The sequence below is a fragment of the Plutella xylostella genome, chromosome 6 (assembly GCF_932276165.1).
Source record: "Plutella xylostella chromosome 6, ilPluXylo3.1, whole genome shotgun sequence".
Classification (NCBI taxonomy): domain Eukaryota; kingdom Metazoa; phylum Arthropoda; class Insecta; order Lepidoptera; family Plutellidae; genus Plutella; species Plutella xylostella.
This window is the reverse complement of record NC_063986.1, coordinates 7,760,628-7,782,439: the sequence shown is the minus strand read 5'-3', so window position 1 is coordinate 7,782,439 and position 21,812 is coordinate 7,760,628. Positions and strand designations below refer to the sequence as shown.

Here is a 21,812-nt window from a genome sequence, read left to right as displayed (position 1 = left end):
CGTAGTAGTTGTTAGTCATAGTGTTAGGGTATGTGTCGCACCACCACCACAGACTAGTAGGTACAGTAGCGGAGACCGTGGGCCCGCGCGGCTGGCGGGGCCGCACAAAGCGCCAGTAACAAAGACGTCAGCCCTGGACCTGCCGACGACACCGAGTTATGGCACCCATTGTGTACAACAATACCCAACAAACGAGTTTGTATAAGCTATTAGGTGCGCGCATTAATATATATTTTTTGTTCACCCAAAAATTTAGCATTCCATTACGGGGGAGAGAAATGAAACGCCCGCGGCATGAATTATATTAAAATATATTTGAATATTTCATTTGACACCTTTTTTGCTGGTGGAATTTTCGGCGTTCAATCCCCGGCGCGCGGATTGTAATTTTTGCTGTACACAACGTCGGATCTGTGAATAACATTCCGCCCTGAATGCTGGAGTAATGATGTGCGGGATACGCTTTTACTTTTAATAGAAAATGTTTAACATTAATCATATTCATGAAAAAATATAAGCAATTTCAGCAAAGATTTGAAATAATTTTGAATTTATATTAAGGAGATTTCCATAAAAAGACAGGTAGGTTGATTAAATTTGTTTATGTTTACAAGTTGGAAACACAGGCGAGAGTCGCGCCAACAATGAAAGATAGCTCTGATTTAATGATGCACATTCTTTTGATGCCATGCCAGGTCTGTTTACACCTAGCAAGCCAACTGAAGTACGCCAGTAACCTTAGTTATCTGTACATCCGTATTTTTCAATTAACGTTCCGTAAATGGCTCGTTTTATAATTATAGACTTTTCACCGAAAAATCTGCAATGAAAATATTTTGGGTTTCCCTAAAACTAACAGTTTTTCATCCTCTCCAGTTCTACGTACATATTTTTTACTACTCTAAATACTGGTACATACATAGTTACGAAGTATCAAAAGTCATTAAGCAGGTACAAGCCACCAGCTATATCTTGTAACGCCCAACGCAACCCGCCATGATTAATGAATATCAGGGCTTGAAAGGCCGCCATGTTATTCGCTTTGTTTTCTCTTTTCGTGGTCGCATTCACTGCTTTCCCTTATTTTTACTGAACATTGATATGTTCTGTACTTCTTTTCAAAAAATTAAGTAAGGAGGTTTCTTATTAATTTTTTAAGTTAAGATCGCATGTGACAAAAGTAGCAGCTCTAGCTGGAAAGGGCCTAACTGCCACTAAACTGTGTTTCTGACGGTAATATATGAGGCGGTAGTAATTAATATATTGCGTGTTTGGTCATTCATCGCGTTTCGGCCATGGCTGTTATCAGTGTTATGAAACTAATGTATGATTACTAGGCTTTCAATATTTAATGAAAATTCATGTAAGTATCCAGGATATAAGTATAACAACAAAAAATATATTACATTGATTACAAAAAGGTATTGTGATCGCGTATGTGGGGGCCGAAAGTATATTCTTACCACGGTGATGTTTTCCTTGCGAGCTTATGATGACCGATATAAGTAATGTCTTTACATGTCAAAGAAGATTGCTTGCTCCTTAAAAAAGGCACGCAATCAGAACTCTCTTCTTATTTCGTAATTACAATAACAATTAAACTTATTAACCCATCGGCCTCTGTTCAGTTCGTCTTCGGAAACCAGCAATTTTATTTACGACGTGTAAGCGTTTAAGAGAAATTGCATTAATCTGAATACCCGTTTGATATCATGTCCGATGTTGCAATACACTGAATGACTGCATCCAACCATTCCGCACTATCTGCCATAATGCCACAATCTAAATTAGACTCAAATATCGAAAGGATTGGGTCAAATTTTGCCGGGTTCTGTCTGGGAGGGTTATGCCAATTCGATTGGGTCGAAACGTATTAAATTGTTGGACATGAATTATGGATTGTCGATACCGCTCCAAGCTGTTGCTGTGTATTTTTTCGTGTTGCGCTCGCACGACACCGCAACGAATTAAATTAAAAGCTCTTTTCACTTGTCATCCCTTGATGAATTTGGTATTTGAGCTGGTACCGGATGGCGAGCTGGGTTTCATATAAAATATCCTAACAAAACATTGTTGAATTTTTCGCTCGGAATATTTAAAACTGTACGAAGTCACTTCACAGCTTTTTCGTCCGCGACTGTGATGTCTCTTTAACATTACAATGCTACACGTTTTTATTCAACTGATTTCAGGGGTGATTCCCCTAGTCAAGTCAATCAAGCTGTAATTTTCCGATTTCAATCTTAGATATCGGATTCACCCGACTGATAGCTCCCTTGATTTGTTTGATATGAAATTTGGGGTTTTCAATTCTCATTTAGACATAAGCTGTGTAGGTGCTGAAACCTTTATAAACCTACACATTAGGGTGTTTATGAAATATTACTTTTCAAGCTATTATAGCACTACAGTATGCAAAGCACATGGTGCATGAGAATTTCGATACCTAAAGTAGAAATGAAACATGAAAGTTGCAGTATAATAGTCAAAAGCCGTGCGACCTCTTGCTCCCTCGCGTGATGGCAGTGCTCGGGCAGGATCGGATAATCAGTACAAATGCGATGCGAGATAGGCGACTCCGACTGCGGTCAATATTTTAACAAGAGTCTTATCCTGATAAATGTGCACTGACCTCGTGGTCGAATGTTTGCCGAAGATTACTTTTGCATAGAGATATTGCAATCGTAACTTGCAAGGTCTTAAGTAGTGCAATCCCTTTCTGAAGCTAATAACAACCTCGTTAGTAAACATTAACGAGTACAAAAAATATGTATTTCCCACACGACTCGGTCACTTTTGCGAGCTCGCCGCGATATTTTATTCAGAAAGACATTTTGTGTTCAGGGATTTCGTAACTAAAGCTAACCGTAAAAGCGTGTTGCATTATTCTTGTTTCTCCTGCCTTTCCACACAGCACTTTCTGGACAATGTGAACCTCTGAAACTTTACTCGGGATCCATTCAAATAATAAAAAGGTCCTATGTACGTAACTATACTAAAAGCTTAACTTAAAATACATATCTCCAGAAATGCGCTTACAAAGGTTCTCGTAATTGAACAAGATGAGATAAAAATAGCCGCACTAATGATAAACGCCGCTCCTACCAATCATAATCGTATTACGCGATAAACATCAGGAGTGTCGTTCAATAGGGCACGCCGAGCGCCTCCGCCGTCGTCTGAAGCTGTCTACCATAATGCTCTTATTGCGTACGATTTAAATCTGACGGCGGGAAAGGTTCATGTATTATGCATCTAAGAGCGCTGAGACCGCGTCACTACGCCCGCTGGGGCTTTCATGAGCTATCCCTCGCCAAAAATGTATTTTGGACATTATTTTCGACACGTCCTGTTTTGTGTGTGACTTGAAGGACGAAAAGTTTACGAGGGCGTGATTATCATCGTAATCAGAAAGAACGTGTTTGAACGGAGCCTCTGCCAACAATTCTATAATATACCTCTAGTGGAACGGTTTCTGCAAAGGCGTTTCAATAAAGGAGGTTGCATTCTTGAATGCCACCCAAAACAGCGAATCTCGGGTAGCGATGAGGCTGTTATCAATTTCCCGAGCAACAAGTGGCCAATAATTTTGAATCCGGTGCACCCGAAACGGGTGCTTACCACGTACGGAAAGTCTCTTGACTTCCAGCTGTTTTTGTTTAAGAGTAATGCTCTTCAACACATTTGGGGCTCTTAACAATTTTGTTTATCGTGTGAACAATTTTTTTTTCGCTCTACTGATTTATATTTACAGATTCCTTATATCCTTTCTATTATTTTACGTATTGTCTTGTTTATGTGCTGTATTCTATCCGTTTGAGGCTCAACAACACAACATGCTCCTTGCTAATCTTGTGCGACACAAATGGCAATCTAGAGATGTTAAATGTCATCACGCGCATTAATATTGTTGTCTGATTTTGCGTTGTTTTTGGCAGCGTTTGTGCAAGTTTAGTCATTCCGGGAAACAGTGGGTATAGAGCTGGTGTAGGGTGGTGTCATTTACAACATAATCATGTTGGTTCGGCTCGGTTCGTTTCCTTGAAGTTCGCGTGTGTATCGTGTAAAGGGTCGGTTTGCGTGTTGGAGCCGCAAATAAACAAATATTTTGGCTTGGCACAACTTCACTTCAGTTCTCTTTATAGTTTTGTATTTTGGCATCGTAGTTATTGATTCAAGTTTCTGTTACTAGTCTTAAGAATTTTACAATTTCTTGAACGAGTATTTCGCATTTTATTACATCAAGCTTAATCTGTATTTTTTTTCATGTACTTACATTTTGTTTGTAATTCAAACAAATTACTCATACTGCATCATCTAAAGATCTAAACTGTTCATAATAGGCGCAGCTCTCTTGATGAATAATGGTCCAAAATAAAAGAGGCCCGCGGGCTTTTAAATTATTTTAATTGGCTTCGGTAGCTTTTGGACCTGCACCTTCTCGAACACATACTGAATCTCATTTTTAAAGCTCATAATATACACACACACATGCACACAGCAATACATCAGAATTAAATACTACTATAAAGGTATTGCTAGTAGCTACCAATACCTCATCATGTCAGAGCACGATGTCAGCGTAACTGGACACACTCAGGAGAAACTACTTGCCCGAGATTCTTACTGGCATTGAAATATTTCCATAAACATTAATGGATTGTTGGCAATAAAGTCTTAAACTCTTTATCCCCCTTTACATTGGCATATATCAAAATTAGCAAAATATGATTTAGCCTTAAGCCTTGTTTCTATTAAGCGCTTTTCACAAAAACTTGTCCGCCCTGACAGCCAAGAGTAATACCCAACAAGCAAAAACAATTAACAAATTGATAAGCTCAAAACAATTTTCAATTAACTCTCCGGAGCGTTCGCCGTTTACAAATAACCACCATTTATCAGGAATGCCTATGCAGTTTTACACGACGCTCTCTGTCCAGGGGCGGACTCGCTAAGCCCGCTGCTTATAGCAATGACTAATGTGCTTTTGTCATCTCTTTCCAGAACGAAAGCGAGGTCGGCAGACGTACACGCGGTACCAGACGCTCGAGCTGGAGAAGGAGTTCCACTTCAACCGGTACCTGACGCGGAGGAGACGCATCGAGATCGCGCACGCGCTCTGCCTCACCGAGCGGCAGATCAAGATCTGGTTCCAGAACCGGCGCATGAAGTGGAAGAAGGAGAACAAGACCAAAGGCGAACCAGGATCCGGAGACGAGCCGGACAACATGAGTCCGCCCACCTCGCCACAATAACTCTAGCTTAGGACAAAATAAGGTCGATTTAAACATTGTTTCAGGTTTACCCGTAATACCATTGATTTTTTTCTGGGCTGTATTTTCATATGAAGGTGGTAAACGTGAAACAGTTTCGATCAGAGTTACTAGAACAGTTTAATTTGTATAAATTGTATGTTGGACTTCTCATGATAATATTATATTATAAACTAATACGTAACTTAGTGATTATGCGTAATGATAGTGTGATGAAGAGATTTTTACAGTTGTTAAGTATAAATTAATTTATAGACAATCTTAATACCAATAATTACCAAAAACGCAGTGTATATTGTTAGTGGACTGCAACAACATTTATGTGATTATATAGTTGGATAATAATTATCGTTTCGAAAGCATTGGTAATTACTGATTTGTATATTGGCTTGTTTTCGTAATTTTGCAAAGCGCTTGGTGTTCCCTGCTGCCTCCTCTTAGTGACGTCACTAACGAGGAGTCCCTCACAACACTCTCAAAAGTGCACTGCTTTCATTATTTGTATTTAGTTTTTAATGGAATACAAAATAATCATTAAATTCTCTATTAAAACTTCCTTAAAATAGAGGAGCTACATTTACTTTAAATCGAGTAATATTAGAATTTGACATTCGCTACTTGACGGTGGCTTTGTTGATAAATAGAAACAATAATGCTTATAATATTTTTCTGGATCACCAAGCTCTTTGTAAAGTCTCAAAATTTCAAATTAAATATTTTATTTTAAATCACAAAACCACAAGGACCTCTTTTAATTAACCATTGATAAGAAGGCAATTAGTGACGATGTTGTTATTATTATTATTTAATATATTTGACGTTTTATTTCTAATTAAGGTATCGAAATGCTATTCTGTACATATTTGATAATTTTAAGAATTTATATATTGTACAATTGTTTAAGTGTGAGTAATTTGATGAGATTATTCTTTCCAGAACAACGACGTTTTTTTGGTATTTTACGGCTAGATTAGTTTCAGTTCATACAAACTTTTCCGTATTTTCCTGTCGTATGTAATTTATATAAATGAACACATACCTTATTTAGAGTAGACGATTGGGAAGGCCAGTTACAAAGTGCAATGTATACGATTTTGAACAGATATACGTAATTAATACTTAAAAATAAACGTCATAGGAAACTTAAACCTACTGTAAAAATAAAAAAAGTTATAACGAATTTAGCTGAAACATTTACGAAGATTTCGATATTCTTTGACAAACTTGTATCTGTTTGAACTTGGAGAAAGGTATGGTTTAGTACCGTGTTGGTGCAAATGTCTATCATAACAATGAAAAGAAAACACGCTATAAATAAATAGCTTTTATGATTATAATTTATGTATTCAAAGTTACCTTCAATGATGTAGGGGTTGAGAAATCGTAATTGGACTTTACATCACTGTCTTTCACTGACATTACTATACCTACTAGAATATTGTACAATAAAGTGTAAAGCTACATTAAACACTGTATACCAAAGGTAGAAAATATCTGGCTGGTTGTTGCTATGAGTATTCATAATTACTATAATCAACTAACTTATTTTATCCATAATTACATTATGTAAAATGTTACTACAGAACCATTTATTTACTTAAAACACTTTCTACATACTCATTAAATTTATAGATTTGTCTTTTGTATCTGTGTATTTTAGTCTACAACAAGAACCATAGATGGCGTTGTTAAATATTTTCTTCTGATAAAATTTAACTTTTTCTGAACTGATACAACCACAACAACCAGCAAATATTAATGTATTTTTGTAAAAACATCGCCTACTGAAACGATATACGTAATAAATGTATCTAATTATCAGATATGCCTATTGTTAAATTAGTAGTTACAAATTCTACAAAAATGTGCAGAATTCTCGGCAGATTTTTCTGAATCGGTGTGTTTTTACAGCAATTGTTCTATAGCACTTACAGCAGTGTGTGAAGTTTTTGAAAACCCCTTTTAATATATTATAACTTATTTACATAATTTTGAACTGAAATTACCAACAGTTTTCAATGAACTTGACATGCTGCTCTAAGATGTTGAAAGTGGTGTAAAGAAAATTGTGTTGCAGGTTCAATTTATACAATTTTTCTTTTGTGTGCTGTGTTCGTTAAGTAAATGTAAATTGTAATAATTGTATATTGTCGATATATTCAATATTTATTTATTGATTTGCTTAATTAGGATCATTTCCGTTGAATCTTCAGTAGTAAAAGGTATTAGTTCTTTTAATTTATTAAGTGGAAATCTGGCTGGGATGCATTTCATGCTGTTCTCATATTAGTTTATTTTGCTCAAGAATCTTATGTTTTATACTTGTAACATTATTTTAGACCTAAGATTTGTATTGTATCTGGCGGTTACAAAGTGTACCTACCTATATGATAAATGAACCAAACCTACATACGACTTTGCATTTGAGTCATATTTATTTTTATTTTCATTAAGAGCGAGAGAAAATCTGTTAACTTAAACTTACTGACTCAAGTGTAAGGTCCCGGTTGATAATGTTTACTTACCAGTGAAGTTATTCTAGAGCGGTATCAAGTGCAATCTTATCGAAAACAAATTCTAAATAAAACAATCCCTTGCCAGATTAAAGTTGTTCGAATAAAATTAAAAAATAGTAAAATTACCTACTTATTAGGTTTATGACAAAATACGTTTAAGTTTTGATTGTTAGGTCTTAACAGAAACTGTCCTTAAATTCGGTCAAAATTAGACTCGTAAGTAAATCGGTGGGAAAACCTTAAATGATTTCATTAACTCTATTTATGTTCTATCGATTCAAAATTTATGAAATATAACTTTAAATAGTAACTTAATAAGGTTAGGTGAGACGATATTGTCATAAATATATAAATACATGAAATTAATAAAGCATAATGATTGTATTTCAGATTTTCATTGTAAATTTTACAGATACCTTCTAATGATGTCCTATTTGTGTATTGTAATACGGCTTAAATTATTATAAAATATAAATCAACGAAACATTTAGGTAGGCACTCTGGTAGTTTTAAATACGAACAAGTAGAACATAATCTCTAACTACACTTTAATATCAGTCCTCAAAAGTATATTTACTTCGAAAATATACAGGCATTGTACAAGGAGATTGTGGGCCAAGATACGCCGTATTATAATACGTGCCCCTAACGACAAAATAATGATTCGCGTGATATGGCCCGTTCCTTCCGTGTCAGCCACGGCTGATTGGCTCACTTCAACCTTCCGCCGACATTACTGTACACCGCGTAATCAGAAAAAACAACTGTATCACCAGGCAACAAAGGCTAAGCCTCCATTTTCAGGGGTAAACCGACGCCGGTCGCTTCCCACCCACCGGCCACCCTAAAGGCAGAAATCTCAAAATTACTTTTTTCTGTTTCAACACGAATATGTTATTTATGTGGCTAGGTGTGGTCTTGGCTAATGCATTTTTAATAATGGCCGGCCAATGAAATCCTGAAGACGGAGAGCTAATGAGATTTTGACAAGTTCGGAATTGAAGTAATTATGGTTTCGCAGTGTTTTAAATGGCATGATATTAATCTGGTCTGTGATGGGTTGTGCTATGGTCATTTCGTGTTGTAATTGGTTTTCCGGCAGGATGTTTTAGCATTTTTTATATTTTTTTCGGGTCAAGCCCTTTAATTATTAATAGCAAGAATGGCCCAAAATCCGAAAGAGTCTAAATATAATGGTCTACTTTCTTCGCATAATAAATCCAAAAGTAGGTTTGCAGTGAAGGTAATAATATTCATTAAGGTATTCAGTTAACTGTTTATTTCAGTTACCATAACGAAAAACAAAAGAAAAACATAACATACTCGGGAGTCAAACATTTGACTCAGAGATTTCTCTCAATTCCTTGTTTCACTGTTGCACTTGAAGGACCATTATACATTGCTCCTTCGTCACCCTTCTCTCTAGGCTACCTTGTAGGGAATTACTGCATGTCCAGGGGTCGTTGTCGGTTGGCGGCGGTTGGACTCGACCTATAAATGATTAAGTGGTATTTATGAAGAAGATTGGTTGCTGTATTGCACTTGATAGCAAAATTGAGTTCATGGTCACTGTAGTTGTGTTGTGTTATGTATGTTATCTATTCGTTTATTATATAGCTATTTTTTCCAGCGAAGTAAAGTTTTTACCTGAAAAAATAATGTAAAGTTCGATCTAAAGCCATTCAAGAGTTTTTGAAAATTCTTTCCAAAAATATTGATGTAGGCCTCTATTTAACTACCTTACTTACTATTCCATGTTTGCAAAAATGCAGTCATCAATAAGTCAATATTTCAGTATCAATACGTCAGTTATTCAATCGGCAAAAGAGAATTATAAATATCTCTCTTTCTGTCTGTATTACATTGTAGAGAACTTGTTGGTTTAATAAATTTTTTTATATTGTCACCCAAAAAATAAGTATTTTGTTCATTTTATGACGAAAGAAAATTATAGCTACGTAGGTACTTAATTAATGTACCTAGGTACTATTCAAGTTGTAGCATATTTTGAAAAACTGTTTTAAGTATAACTACAAAACTGGTTGGTTACCAAAACAACTTATTTGAAAAGGGGACCGTTAACATTTTTTTTAACTCTCACAAACTCCTTAAAATAAAAATATAAGACATCCCCTGTTATTAAAATTAAGACATAAATCAAATGTGTATACAAACTCTCGCGCGCGACTTTGCTCATAAAGCGTTCAATTTTATCGACTGCTATAAACCAAAGCAATGGTTAAATCAACGCCGTTGTATCGATATAAACACCTCGTAAATATTCTCTCTTTCATTTGCACTTATTCAATTTGCGGTGGGATAGACGGGGATGGAGACATTCTTCATTTCAATGTGTCTGAAAATAGTTTACTGTCTCGTTTCGTGGCGAGGGGTTATGACTCTTATGTGTTAGTTTATAAGGCTGGTTTATGTTCGGTAAAATAATTTTATAGGTTTTAAATAGGCCCTTAAATTGCAATAACGATTTGTTTATGGTGGTTTGTATAGCGACGCCGGCGAGTGGACCTTTGAAGGCGATGACTTAATTTATGTCTTCATCTTATGCCATGTTTTAGCCGCTTGTCTGTAGGCGACTTAGCATAAATCTTAGATAAGTAATAGTTTTGCGACTGAATTTAATCGACCGATATGTCTTGTATCGATTAATATAATAAGTACCTACCTAACATTTTTTTCATTATAATGTACACGTTTTAATTAATTAAGTTCCGGCCAATTTACCCATTTATTAGTACTTGGTATAAAATTTATATCAGACACTTAATACGAGGTGTATTTTAAACGTCTTATTTTTTTTAAATAACGTTCTTATTTTTTTGTTTTTAATTCGATATCTATTTAATCAGTGACAGGAACCACCAATTTTCAATATCAGCCAGTCAGTCTTCTCTCGAAATCATTCGAAATTCAAAAATTGGCGCGAATCTTTCCGCCATTTTGTTTTGGGCGTTTCCCCCCCTCGCCCCGCCCCCCGCCAACCACTCCCATCGCCGCCGACTCGGACGCAGCCCAACTCATTTGTTATATTGTACACGGCTCCAAACAGGTTTCTGAACCCACTTTTTTATGGTGACCAAAATTCCAAAATGGTTCACTACGGTTGGTACCTTTTGTGATTGAATTTTACTTAGTTATTTGGAGGTTCTAGATCTTTAAGTACTTACCTAAATATAGTCACATAAGTCTATGATCTATGATTGAATTGATAGATTTACGGTACCGACCTATTTAGCTTTTAATTGCTTTCAATGTTCTTCTGTGCGTCTGCGTATTTTTAACAGACAAATAACTAGGTAAATGAGACTCATAGATAGATAAATGATCAACACTTCCAAATCAATAATTGTTATAATTTTAAGCCCCTTTCCTTTTATTACTTAGTAGTAGATATCTGTCGGTGTCTTTAAAAAAAGTATCGGATATTCAAGAAACAAAATAATTACTTATTTCAGAAAGCTTAAAAGCTTTTTACTGTAAATCGAATTTAAGATTACCTACAGACAAGAAGCAAACAAAATTTTATTTGTAATAAATAAATAAATGACGACCGAAACCTTTTCTCACTTCAGTACGCCGTAGCGGTTGCATTCGAAGATGACGGTGACAGCGCGCAACTGTCTCGTTTCCTTATTTGGAAAGTTGCATAATTCTATCTTATTTTATTAAGTTATTTGTCACTTCCGTCTTCAATCACGACGGCCGTTGAAGAGGGACCGTTACGTCACTATAAGTAGGAACACGTAGGAATATAGGGATGTAGCTAGCAGGATAGCCCTGGGACCTGGAGGAAAATAAAAGAAGCTAATTCTGTATGTATGACGCTTATCTGGGACTTACTTTCGTATGAAATGCCTATGATTGGGTAAGTATCTGATGGTTTATAAATATTTTCATAAGAATATTTTATACTTAAATGAGATTGTCTAGAATATTATGTGTCACCTATAATACCTACTAAAGTAATCAGGACAGGCTTCAGTAACTCAGTACCTGCATACTCTATCAAAAGATAGGAAAAGTTAGTACCTACCAGTAGGTATACGCTGCAGTACACAACACAATGATAATAACACAGATCTACCCAACAACAAACGAAGAACTCAAAATAAAAACAGAAGCATAATCGCATGACTTAGCCTCCCTAGATCATCATCACAGACACGTTACCCGCAGTTGATGACACGGCCATCTTCAGTGAACACTAATGATGAGATGATTGCACCTCACTCCTCATTACACTATCGGCCGTGTAATCAAAAGATCACCGATTAATGGCCACGGCTAAGAATGCAATTATGCCAATTAAAGTTGTATTAAGTGTGTATGAAACTGCGAATTGATAGAACCTTTTATTGTGTCATGTAGCTGAGGTAAGAGCAAAATATTTTTTTTGTTACTGTTTCGAAAATTATTTAATTAAACACAGCATGTTTAAACGATTTTCTGATTTATGTACTTATACTTATTAAAATTGGTTGGTACTTTTGGAACGCCTATTTTGTAAGTAATGTTTCATTACAATTTGAACAGTGATTTCCAGAACACCATTATTATGATAATACCTGTAGGACTTGCTGAAACTACCTAGCTATATACCTAGGTATATAAAGATATGAAAATAATAAAAACAGAAAGAATAGAATTTATATTTATAAGAAAATATGTTGCGTCAGATACCGTTACCCGACGGCACAATGACAACACTGCGGCGGCGGCGGCGGCGGCGGACCAATCTTCTAAAATCATCGAAATTCTACGTAGGTATAAACTATCATATCTATCATTTTATAAAAACGCTCTGCTTGTATATTTTTTTTAATTAAGCAAAGATTATCAGTTCAGCTTCATTGTCGGTATAGGGTACAAGTAAGACAGTAGGCACATACCTAGTCGGTATCGATATATTCAAAATACACCTACTCATAATCTTGTAATCACTACCTTCTATTCTATTCTATTCTATTCTGGTAGGGGGTGAAGTTCCTGTACGTGGCTCTCTCGAGTGGAACCTTTGTACATATCCCCTTGATTTCAGCACAGCAAGCCTAGCTCCCGAGTAAACTGGAGTAGCAAGCCTGGGTGTTCCAATAGCTGAGATAGGCGCTCTGTTGGTCCAAGAATAGTTAATCTTGTTTCTGTAGTAGATGGACAAGCTAACAGAATGTGTGAATCTTACCTTAGCATATTAATCTACAGAGTGAAATTTAAGTGGACATCCCGATCGCAATTGTCATTGTACCCCAAAACTGATTGTGATGTCGTGAAAACGTATTTAACCAAACCGTATGGTCAGCTATTTTACTTTCGCGATTTCAGATAAAAGCTGCTCAGTATATTATCTAGTAACTCAGTATATTGACTACGAATCGGGAAGTTAACTTACAAAATTCCACCCTGTATTTATTCTTACGTCGGGATCCAGTTTCAACTATTTTCATCCGGGTCCGGCGCACGATGTTTAATATCCGGCCGGATCCTCACATTGCGTATTCTAACTCCTCTTCTATTCTGCTCTCCTGGTAGATATAGGTTCTTATATGGACTTACATTACATAGTTACTTATATATCCTAGTAAACTAAACTGGTAAGTAAACTGGTATAGTCTACCGCGCAGATACCTGACCCCTCCCGACTTTATACACAGCTTGCCAGTTATCAGACTCAAGTTTAGAGGTACCTATAGGTTACTATCTGTCTGCATGCTTGCTGAGAACCGTGGTAGAGTGGTAAGTTGAGCTTCTCGAGTAAGTAAGGCTTGGTAAACCGTTGTGCGTATATAAGTATAATTTTTGTCAAAGAGTATTTAACGTAGCAAGATTTCATATTTTTTGTTGCAAAATCATACCACTGTACTGTAAAAACACACCTTACCATTACCCATCTTATCTTCTACTATGTGGTTAATAAAGGCCACAGCGATAATTATAAGGATTCTTTTCGTTTCATTTCACTCACCTCAAAAAAATGTCTTGAAAATGATCCATAGCAGCTGAAATCAGTTTCGGCGCTGAAGTATTTGTAAATAATATGGCCAGTGAGCGCCCGCTGCGAACAGCGAGGGGGCATTCAATAAAGATAGTCCACGCTGCCTGGTATCTCAGTAAGTACCTACCTAAAAATACAGGGATTACGTCTAGGTAGGGTTAGGTTTTTAATAAAACAAGTAAATTTATGATCACAAATCTTTATTGGGCATAAGACAATTTGATATTTATTAGAAACTTGAAAAAAATATTTATAAACCATAAGTCCAGTCTATGTAGAATTAAATTCAATAAATTAATATTTTTCATGTGATACATACTTAATCCCAATTCAAGTTGCAATTAATAAATGCATAGTTATACTTATTTATATTAATATTGCAACATTTCTTTTTCGACTACTCCTATCCGAGTTAATTTTAATACATACATAAATGAAATAGACGCATTTTTCCTGAAATAAAAATGACATATTATGTATCTAGCCTATCTGAAACCTAGTTAAACATTGTGAGATATGGCGTTTCGACTTTCTCCGTGTTCGGCATCATAAGGGTCACAGTGACAGTTAAATAAAGTCCATTTTTCTCTCCACCTTTAATTTGCAAGGTGCGGGTGCCTATATAAATAGAGTGAGCCGCCCGCGCGCCTCAGTTGTAATATCACCATGCAGAAATGACTAGGTTTCAGATAGGCTAGATACATAATATGTCATTTTTATTTCAGGAAAAATGCGTCTATTATGTAGTCTGAGCCTATCTGAAACCTAGTTAAACATTGTGAGATGTGTTTATTATCGCATGGTGGAGAGAAACCCAACTGTGACCCATAAGCTACTGATGAATATATCAGTAGATAAATATTTGAATCTATAAATTTATAATGCATAGATTTCTAGGTAATAGATATACTAAAAAGAAAGGTATAAGTATACATAAGACTTAAGTACTTCCTTATTATTCCTGACTTGTCAGAAAGTTATGGAAGGTATGTACCTATACATATAGGTAGGTATTTATACATATGGATACACACAGTGCCTCTTCGAAAGCAATACTTATAAGTAATTATTGATCAAAATCTTGTTATTGTCAAGGCAATATTTTTAACATACACTAGCCGAATGGATGGAACCAGTGAAATACTTTGCAACAATATTTAAAAGCTGTAAAATGTAGAATATCGATCCAGGCCGCTGGGGCTCAGGTCAGCACATGCTGACTAGGGTATGTAATTCTGGACTGACCTCAGAAATGCAGCAGCCGACCCTGGAGCCTCGAGGACCTGCTCAGTCAGCCCTGTACGACGACACGGCCTGCAACACCTGGCGCGGCATCTAGTCCTTGGAACGAGGAGTGGTGCTTGAAGGGAAGATAATTTTACTAAATATCTCAGCCTCATCAGCTACTGGAAAAGATTAGATGAAGGCTGTGACACTGGCGGATAACTAAGTATTCAGTTTTTCAAAACATGATGCAGGTCACTATATTCATATTCTAGATTGACAAGTAACACACAGTCTAATTTTGTATTCTAACTAACTCGGCGGTTAACGAGTTCCTGTGGACTGCACTACTAGGAAGGAAAGTTATTTTATAAGCCTTTGCACCGATTTTGTGGGCTACTATCATTCTGTATCATCATGTGTGAATATTATGAGCTCTGGCAGCATTCCTTGGTAGATGACATCAATTAATAAAGATTGATTAACACAACAATAACAATTGTAATAGTTGATAAATGAAACCCGGCTAACATGTCTTAGCTGGGTAAGTAAATGATCAGTCATGCCACCAGGATAAGTAAAATGTTCAGTACTCCATATGAAAAACATTAACAAGGTCACCTTTAGGTATGTTCGTCAACACTAAGGGCAGGTCTCGGCCAAAACCTTAAGGCTTCGCCTTGTTGCAACTTCAAAGGTACGTAGGTAGGTACCTACTTACATTGTTGTAGGTTCGATTTTGAAACCATTAAGTCAACCTAGATAAAACAAAATAAAATAGCTCGATTAAATAAAGATGGTACGTAAAGATGTTAGTTGTACCTGATCAGACCTGATGCAACGACAGCCAACATAGACTCTCTAATCTGTGGAAGCAACAATCATGGTGGCGGGAACATGGACAGTTGGACGAGCCACCTCGAGCCTGACTTATCAATCAGAACTGACAGTTCGCCAACAGCAGATAGCTTGCGGCTATCTATAGGTAAACTTAGGTAGTTAGCTATACCCAAGAAAAAGTTCTTGGACATCGATATGACAGTGGAACGGCGAATAATTGTGACACTCTTTAAAACAAAAAGGCTTGTTGTTGTCCAGCTAAGGAAGGTTACCTACTTCAGCGACCTGGTATTGCATTCTGAAAGAACTGCGAAGAGTTAATATTATGACTAATAATTATTACTTATTTAGAAAGTTTTCAGCAAACTCTAATAAATCAAGCAGCTACCATGTCACCGCTGCCCGGTTATAACTCTGTACTAGCTTAGTAGATATATATACCAGTTTTAGCCTTCAGCTAGAGGCCAGAGAGCTCCTAAATGAGATGCGAGTACGAGCATGACACAAGTAATTTTTTACTTGGTAACTAGTTACGTAACTAACTGAAAGATCCATAAAACAGTTGAGGATTACTCAAAATGGAATTGTGAAAACGGCACGTCTGCATCTTAACCAGTCAGTCTAAGTAGTTTCAGCAGATACAGTGTTGAAAAATAGTTATGAAACGTTTGCGCCAGAATCGAATTAAAAATACATTTTCATTAGAGAAGCCGTTTAGGCATGAATAGGTACTTTCACCATTTGGATTGTGCTCCAAATGATGACCTTCGAAATTCATAGAAATTTAATGACGACTGCCATTGTTTATTTTCTAGCCCCGTACGTTGAGTAGGGCTGCGGCTACACGTGATGTGATACACAGTACACAGTAGGTATATGCATGTTCCCAGAATAGTGGAAGTTATAATTTTACCAAAAGGTAGTCGTCTCGTGCAAGAGCACCGTTACTCGATTTATTCGATACACAACTAGTAGACAGCTGCTGCGTAGGAGGTTCACGCATTTTTCAACAAAGAGCTCGGATACACACTCACAATCCACTGGGACATAAGGAATACAGTTAATATGGTGCCACTCAGAAACCGCGATGACACTCCGATCGTGATCACCCGACAGTAGGATCATAATAAATTCGGTAACTTGTGAAGCGGTATGGTATAGCAACAGCGACTTTCACGAAATCAGGAATTAGCTCAGTGCTTTTAGGTTGAACACTCGCCGGTGGGATTCACTTTGCTCACAGCCGAGAAAAGAAAAGACTCAAAGCTGGAATCTGCCGATGTGTCATGACACTTAAGATAGTGTCTGGGGGGTCACTTTATATGACGAAAAACGAACTTTCAGTGCACTGCGGCGCGAGCCGCTCTATCTGTTTGTATGTATTAAACGTGCCGATTGCACGACAACTCTCGTTCGTTCGTTTCTCATCAGTATAGAGTAACGCTCCTGTACTTACCGTGCGTCACCATTCCCATGAGCAGTCCAATGATCTTAAGGCAGTTTAGAACAAAAGCTGCATTAGACAGTTTCTTCAGCAGAGACATCGAAATAAAAAATTGATTGCACAACTATCCCCAGGAGCAGTCTACAGGTCACTTTGGGCAGTTCAGAAGAAAGCTGCTTTAATAGAATACCCTACCTCAGCGGAGGCATCAAATTGAAGTGCTATAACACTTTTAGAAGCGGTGCACGTTACCCGATTTGTCGTCATCCATGCCGATGCGGCTACGGCGACTGCAGGTGGTTACTCAGGCTTCCTTGGTGTGCCCTTGTATGGCTAACATGACCAACCTTGGCAGTAAACGTTCGTCTGCATATGCCAAAATCACTGATGAATAGCGCACGTTACTCGATACCTTCTAAATAAGTCACTCATAATGATGGCTGATGATGATGATGACCGTGCTAGCAATAGTGCAGGCGGTTCCGCTGAGCATAAAATCTCTTCCCAGACAGGGGGCGTTTGGATCTGGCAACCAGAACAGGAGTGCCAGGTGTGCGCAGCGATGCAGGTGGGACAACACAGCCGCCAGGGCAGGAGTGCATGGCTGGGTCTATGCAGCGATGCAGGTAGCACAAACCGGTGGCCAGGGCCAGGACCGGGTGTACGCTGCGATGCAGGTGGCACAAAACGGTGGCCAGGGCCAGGACCGGGTGTACAGCCGCCAGGGCAGGAGTGCATGGCTGGGTCTATGCAGCGATGCAGGTACCACAAACCGGTGGCCAGGGCCAGGACCGGGTGTACGCTGCGATGCAGGTGGCACGAGACGGCGGCCAGCGCAGGAGCACAGGGCCGGGTGTATGCTGCGATGCAGGTGGCACGAACCGGTGGCCAGGGCAGGAGCGCAGGGCCGGGTGTACACTGCGATGCAGGTGCCACAAGACGGCGGCCAGCGCAGGAGCACAGGGCCGGGTGCAGGTTACACGAAACTTCAATTTCACCGAATCCGCCTGCCTACCCTCAGCGGGTAGGTACCGGCGGATCACATTACTCGCCGCACATGCCACAATGTCCCAACATACTGAAACTCGGAGCCACGTGCTTCCTGTAAAAAATCCTACGACGGTCCTGGAAAGCTCCTGTTTGTAAAGCCTTACATAAGCTATAATCAAGTGCATTATTGTAATAGCAAAGTTTTTATCAACTGTTTTCTAAAAATATTAGAAATTGAGGGTAGAAAAATATATTTTTATTATTTTTTTCCTGTATAAAATTAGCGGTCATTAATGTAAGTATCTAGCTCAAGCGCCACTAGTAGGACCGGAATATGTGATCAATCATCACCACGACTATTGAATCGGACCCTACTGCGTGGGATAAAAACCCCAAGCGCCGGAGCATTATGACCAGTGGCTGAGCTTTTAAAAGCAGTAAATATTGGCGTTTTAACTTACAATAAAACGCTTATTAAATACTTACCTATTCGAAGCCTATACATATAATGAGAGCGGCACTTCCGTTTTCCCTAAATCGTGTTTTTGTTACCTGTTTGCACACGTTTTACTCCTTCCTCCACCGCCCGGCAGGCCGGCGCTGGGCTATATAAGGGCCGACGCGCGGCGCTTGCCTCATTGCGTCATTAAATAAGTTTGCCAGGCAGAACTTATTGTATAGGCTTCGAATAGGTAAGTATTTAATAAGCGTTTTATTGTAAGTTAAAACGCCAATATTAAACACTGTACGCTATTCGAAGCCTATACATATAATGAGAAGTGTTTGTTATCGCCTGGCGGTGGAGGACGCCAATGTGATCTCTAGGTTCTAACTGATAGCAAGAGGCTAGTCAGGTAGTTATGCATGAGTCAGGAGAGTAAAGATTTTGAGGTGTGTGAGGAGTTAATTAATAAGCAGTTGAAACAAAATAATTAACAGTCTATAAACTTTATTGGATCCAACCTAGGTACCTATACATATAAGAAAATCATTAAGAATTAACTGTTTCTGCATTGATAGATACATAACAATAAAAATTAACTAAGAGTTACAGTAACACATTAGTAATATTAATATCAGTTACACTATTTTATAATGATCCATCTTGATTACAATAATAATTTCAATCAACAAATCATCAAAAGTATATAATAAATCGCCTATGCACAACGAAACAGATTGCTCATACTTGTATTAGAATGATTGGACCTTATTTCTCTACGGTAAAATTGTCTGAAAGTATCTCCAGAGCGCCAATTACCCTGAGCTAAGATACTATCGAGGGGGAAATTGTCTACCCAGTTTTTTGAAGCCACTGCAGCTCTAACGCTTCCAGGCGTGGCTTTTATCCCTGCGTCATTCAGCAATGACTTGACCCAGGTACCAATTATGGTACGGGATGCAGCCTTTGGTATACCTCTTAATGTAAGAAATAGGTTATTTACATTTCCCCTTCTTTCTTGTGAAAGTCTTATAAGAAGTTTAATCCAGTAGATGGGGTTCAATGCCTCACAAGTATCATTATTAAGCAGCTTCCACCCACACTGTCTGTAATCTGTTGTGTCCGTTTTGGACCCAAACATTGGCCATAACACTAGGGAGTCATCCGTGGAGAACATGTGGTTAGAGTCGATATTTAATAAGGTTAGATCATGAACCCTTCGACCAGAGCAAAGTAATAAGAGGGCAGCCGTGTGGCGAGAAACTTCATACAAACTGTCCTTATTCACCTGTACGGTAGATAGGTATGTAGTTAGTTGCTTCAAATCCCAAATTGGAGGTTTTGTCAACTTAGGCTTTTTAAGGGATATTGCTTTCAGGACCTGCTTCACTAAACTGTGATTACTTAAAGATCCAGAGCTTTCGGTATTACACATAGTGGATACCACCGACTTATGCAACAATATAGTTTTATATGCTAGTCCTTCCTTTTGGTATAGATCGGATAGATATCTTGCTAAATCTGAACCCGTGGGGCAGTTCATGTCGACTCCATTATCTTTTATCCAATTACACCAGCGCACCCAAGCGCTCTTATACGTTTTTAAGGTAGAGTCCCGCCACCCAGACTTGAGAAGGTTCTTCTGTTCATCTGACCACTCTGTTAGATTCCGAGACCACCCCCACATTTCCATACCTCTAGAGTCATATCTTGTACGTTCGGAGGCGGCAGCGAAGTTGCTATGTCTTTGAGGACTTCTGGAAGGTTCCAAATCGTGTGAGGAGGTGACAGAGCTCTCCTCTTCAGATCTGCTCGCCAAAATACGCGCTCCCAACGAGGCATGACGAGAAGATAAGTTCCTTTCGCCATATTCATGTGTTGCAATACCTTCGGAACCAGACATGGAGGAGGAAACACCCAAGCGAGTTGATAATTCCAAACTTGGCTGAGAGCATCGTGAAATTGCGCTCCTTTGTCCGTCTGATCCAACGATGCATAGGTGGGAACTACGTGGGCTTCGCGAGATGCAAACAGGTCGATCTGAGGTTTCCCCCATTTGGAGAATATTACCCCTGTTGCCTGCGGTAGAAGATGCCACTGAGGCATCTCTTTTAGTCTTGATAAGTGATCTGCTTCGCAATTGTATGTTCCTGGCAGGTAGTAAATCCTGAGATGGATCTGAAATTGGTCGAGTAATTGATAGATTTGGAATGTTAGGTCCATAAGAGTCACTGAGCGAGTACCTCCTTCGTTTCTCAAGTAAGCTACAACGGTCCGGCTGTCGCTTTGCAACAGCAACGACGAATGTAGAAGCCCTAGCTGAGGACTCTGCTCCAATACTTTCAGAACTGTCAGGAGCTCTTTCTGATTTCCGTGTAGTGACCTTTCGGATTTTGCCCACGGACCCGACAGGTTGGTGTTGTTCAGTTTCGCGCCCCACGCTATATCCGAAGCATCGGTCGTAAGGAAGTGAGTCGGTGTTGGCATTTGTATTGATGAAGATTGATGGGCATTGCTCAACCACCATCGTAGCTCCTGAATGACCTCGCTTGGAAGGCAAAAGCGGAAAGTCGGATTCTTTGCTCGTACCCAGTTCAGCATCCTTTGGAGTGAACGAAAGTTTAGACGGCCTCTTGGGATCACGAAGCTGGCGAAATTTAGCATGCCTACCAACACTTCTAGGTTCTTTAGGTTTGATTGACCTTGGTGCAACATTGTGTTGACCATCCCCAGAATTTTTGTAACCTTCTTTGTGGGTAGGGACTTTTCGTTTTGCCAGGCGTCCCATAAAATCCCTAGATACTCGAGGCGTCTCTGTGGCGTTATAATTGACTTCTGGTAATTGATCTGCCAGCCGAGTTTTTCGAGCAACTGTAACACTATGTTCACGTGACTTACGAGGGTTTGCTTGTTTTGGTGCGCCACTAAGAAGTCGTCCAGGTAAACAATCAGTCTCACGCCCTTGCTGCGAAGGACTTGTGCTATCCAATTTGTCAAACTGGCAAAAGCTTTGGGTGCCGAACTTAAGCCAAGTGGAAGACACGTCATCTGTAGTAATTCGCCTTCGTACACCAGT

General features: G+C 38.5%; 1 protein-coding gene across 3 annotated transcripts in view; it reads left to right on the top strand.

The window, feature by feature from the left end:
* Nucleotides 1–8,173, top strand: part of LOC105386781 (homeotic protein antennapedia) — a 146,887-nt gene extending 138,714 nt beyond the window's left edge. For all 3 annotated transcript variants that reach the window (XM_038119553.2, XM_048621792.1, XM_011557410.3), the window contains one exon: nucleotides 5,005–8,173. In XM_038119553.2, coding sequence (XP_037975481.1) covers nucleotides 5,005–5,255 — 251 coding nt within the window. In that variant the 3' untranslated portion in view covers nucleotides 5,256–8,173. The remainder of the gene's footprint in view (nucleotides 1–5,004) is intronic.
* Nucleotides 8,174–21,812: the final 13,639 nt, after the last annotated feature.